This window comes from Engraulis encrasicolus, unplaced genomic scaffold (assembly GCF_034702125.1).
Source record: "Engraulis encrasicolus isolate BLACKSEA-1 unplaced genomic scaffold, IST_EnEncr_1.0 scaffold_31_np1212, whole genome shotgun sequence".
Classification (NCBI taxonomy): domain Eukaryota; kingdom Metazoa; phylum Chordata; class Actinopteri; order Clupeiformes; family Engraulidae; genus Engraulis; species Engraulis encrasicolus.
The window spans coordinates 675,313-678,756 of NW_026945610.1; the positions used below are offsets into that span (position 1 = coordinate 675,313).

At 48.3% G+C, this 3,444-nt stretch overlaps 1 protein-coding gene across 1 annotated transcript in view; it reads right to left on the reverse strand.

The window, feature by feature from the left end:
• lipca (lipase, hepatic a) overlaps positions 1–2,977 on the reverse strand; it is a 39,807-nt gene extending 36,830 nt beyond the window's left edge. Inside the window, exon 1 of the mRNA XM_063193225.1 lies at positions 2,664–2,977. Within this exon, the coding sequence (XP_063049295.1) occupies positions 2,664–2,775 (112 nt within the window). The 5' untranslated portion in view covers positions 2,776–2,977. The remainder of the gene's footprint in view (positions 1–2,663) is intronic.
• Positions 2,978–3,444: the final 467 nt, after the last annotated feature.

The following is a 3,444-nucleotide window of genomic DNA, read 5'->3' on the forward strand; positions in this document are numbered from 1 at the left end:
GCAATAAATAGTTCAACATTGCATTCGGCAGAACGGTGTGCGAGTTCCCCTTCTTTGCTTCAAGTGTGTGAGTTAGCCATTCCCCCTCTCTTATCTGAAGACACTTCATTGCGTCATCGCAGGTTTAGAAATACCCTCAATCAGCACACCCAACAGCACGTTCCCATGAACAAGCAGCGTGGTGTGTGTGTGTGTGTGTGTGTGTGTGTGTGTGTGTGTCTCTCTCTGTGTGTGTGTGTGTGTGTGTGTGTGTGTGTGTGTGTGTGTGTGTGTGTGTGTGTGCGTGTGTGTGTGTGTGTGTGTGTGTGTGTACTTGTGTGTGTGCATGGCTCTGTTCTTTGTGTTATCTGGTCAGTATCTGAGCTCTCTCCAAGAGCATGCTGGATAGAAAGACCCCCACTCTCATCTCTCATCTGTCATCTCGCCGAGCTCAATACTCTTACGTAAGCAGGCAAGGGTCTTCACGCACACAGTCACACACACACACACACACACACACACACACACACAGACACACACACACACACACACACACACACACACACACAGTCATGCACTGCACACACACACATGCAGGCACACACACACACACACACACACACACACACACACACACACACACACACACACACACACACACACACACACACACACACACACACACACACACACACAGTCATGCACTGCACACACACACATGCAGGCACACACGCAAACACAGGCACATGCACACACACAAACACACACACACACACACACACACAGACACATGCAGGTACACATGCGCACAAATACCAACACACGCACACGCACATGCACACACACGCACACACAAGCACACACACTCACACACAAGCACACGCACAAACACACACACACACACACGCACCTTACCAGTACATTACTGCATTTTATGTCTTCAAATATGCATTATATGAATAATATATTCAATTATTTTATGCATAGCACATACTGTACAGTCTTTGGGCCCCCATTCGCAATTCAGATGGTCACCCAGCACATCCCTAATCTATTTTAAGGAGAACCACCTCTCTCTCTCTCTCTCTCTCTCTCTCTCTCTCTCTCTCTCTCTCTCTCTGTCTCTGTCTCTGTCTCTCTCTCTGTCTCTCTCTCTCTCTCTCTCTCTCTCTCTCTCTCTCTCTCTCTCACACACACACACACACACACACACACACACAAACACACATTTCCATTGCTCTTCATGAGTCCACAGCATGATGCCAACCAACAACCGTCTCTGCACCCGTTAAAGGGGTATGCCACTATTTTGGGGCTTAATACAGTTAAAATCGTTGGCTGGAGTTTATAAAGGTGGTAAAGTGTCTTATTTTTCATGTTAAGCGTTGTCTTGTTTGAAGGGAAGTTAAAAGAGGGAGCATGTCGCTAAGCTAGTGAAAGTCAATGCATCCATGTAGCATGCTACAATGCTACACGGATACATTGACTTTCACTAGCTTAGCGACATATTCCCTCTTTTAACTTCTCTTAAAGCAAGACAACGCTTAACATGAAAAATAAGACACTTTACCACCTTTATAAACCCCAGCCAATGATTTTAACTGTATTAAGCCCCAAAATAGTGGCATACCCCTTTAACCCTCAGCAGACCTCGTAACCCCGGTAACCCAGCAATAATTACCACAGTATCCCGGCAGAGCCCTCTGGTTGCTATGGTAACCTGGCAGTATCCCCACAGTATCCCTGCAGTACCTCCAGTCACCACGGTAACCTGGTAGTACACCTCGGTAACCGCCCAGTATCCCACGGTAACCATGGTAGTAACCTTGCAGTACCCCCGGTAACCACACAGTAGCCTACCCCCCAGAGGCACCCCCAAACCCCTGCTCAGCTCCAACGGTCCCCAAGTCATCCCCAAACTCTGCAATGTAGTGCCCCCCCCCCCCGCCCCCCCCAAAAGGAATAATAAGTCATTAAAGGGACACTGTGCAGGAAATGGTCAAAAAAGGTACTGCAACTCATTGAAAATGTGTTGTCTACAGTGTATTGCCAAATTAGATTTTTTCATGAAAGTTTACTAAGTATTAAATGAATATTTACTAGTATGGCCCAAGTATTGTCATTTTTGCAGCTAAAAATGGCTATTTTTGGAAATTCAAAATGGCGGACCATGGAAAAGATCCCTCTTTTCATGTATGAAAAGTGCAATTTTTCCAGTCATAATGAATACTTAAAATTTGATGCTGGTGGTACGTATTCATGGAAAAGGCAACATTAGTGAATGGGCAGCATGAATTCTGGAAATAAACAACTAAAAATCTCACACAGTGTCCCTTTAAGTAACAACAAGTAATAAATCAGCGATACAATCCCCCCCACAGCATCCCATGGTCACCCCAAAAGCCTGCAGTACCCCCCGCCGTAACCATGGTAACCCCGGCAGTAACAACCCTAAACCCCATCCTGCTCCTCACCTCCCCAAACCTCACCACCAGCACTACTCACACACACACACACACCCACGCACGCACGCACACACACACACACACACACACACACACACACACACACACACACACACGCACACGCACGCACGCACGCACGCACACACACACGCACACACACACACACACACACACACACACACGCACACACACACACACACACACACCGCTGCTCCTCACCTGCTCGGTGTCCGCGTCCTCCTTTCCGGGCCTCCGCCTGCTCCAACACCATCAGCAGCACCAGCGCCAGCATCAGGCCCCATAGCTGACGACACACACACACCTGGGCCATGGCTCCTCACACACACCAACACACACACACACCAACACACACACACGGAGAAGTCCAGCTGGTTCCAGATGCACGCGTCCAGGTGAGGAAGTAATCCAGGTGTGTGTGTCTCCGTGTGTGCGTGTGTGTGCGTGGGGGAATGTGTTTAGTGTTGAGTGGATTGAGATATTGAAAAAGTTATTAAGAAGTGTGTGTGTGCCTATGTGTATGTATTAAAATGTGTGTGTGTGCGTATGTGTGTCCGTGCCCTTATGAGTAAGTGTCTACTTGACTTGGGTGCTCTAACGAGTGTGTGTGTTGCGAGTGTGTGTGTGTGTGTGTAAGTAAGTAAGTCAGTCAGTCTTCAGGTGTCCAGAGCAGAGGGAGATAAAATTCCAGAAAACTCCATGAGAGGGAGAGAGGAGGCTTTAAGTAGAGAGGGAGGAGTAGAGGAGGGGTAGAGGAAGGGTTGAGAGGGAGAGGGAGAGGGAGAGAGAGAGAGAGGGAGAGAGAGAGAGAGAGAGAGAGAGAGAGAGAGAGAGAGAGAGAGAGAAGAGAGAGAGAGAGAAGGGAGAGGGAGAGGAGAGGAGAGGGAGGGAGAGAGAGAGAGAGAGAGAGAGAGAGAGAGAGAGAGGGAGAGGGAGAAGGAGAGGGAGAGAGGGAGGACAAAGGGGATATCTTTTAAAACGG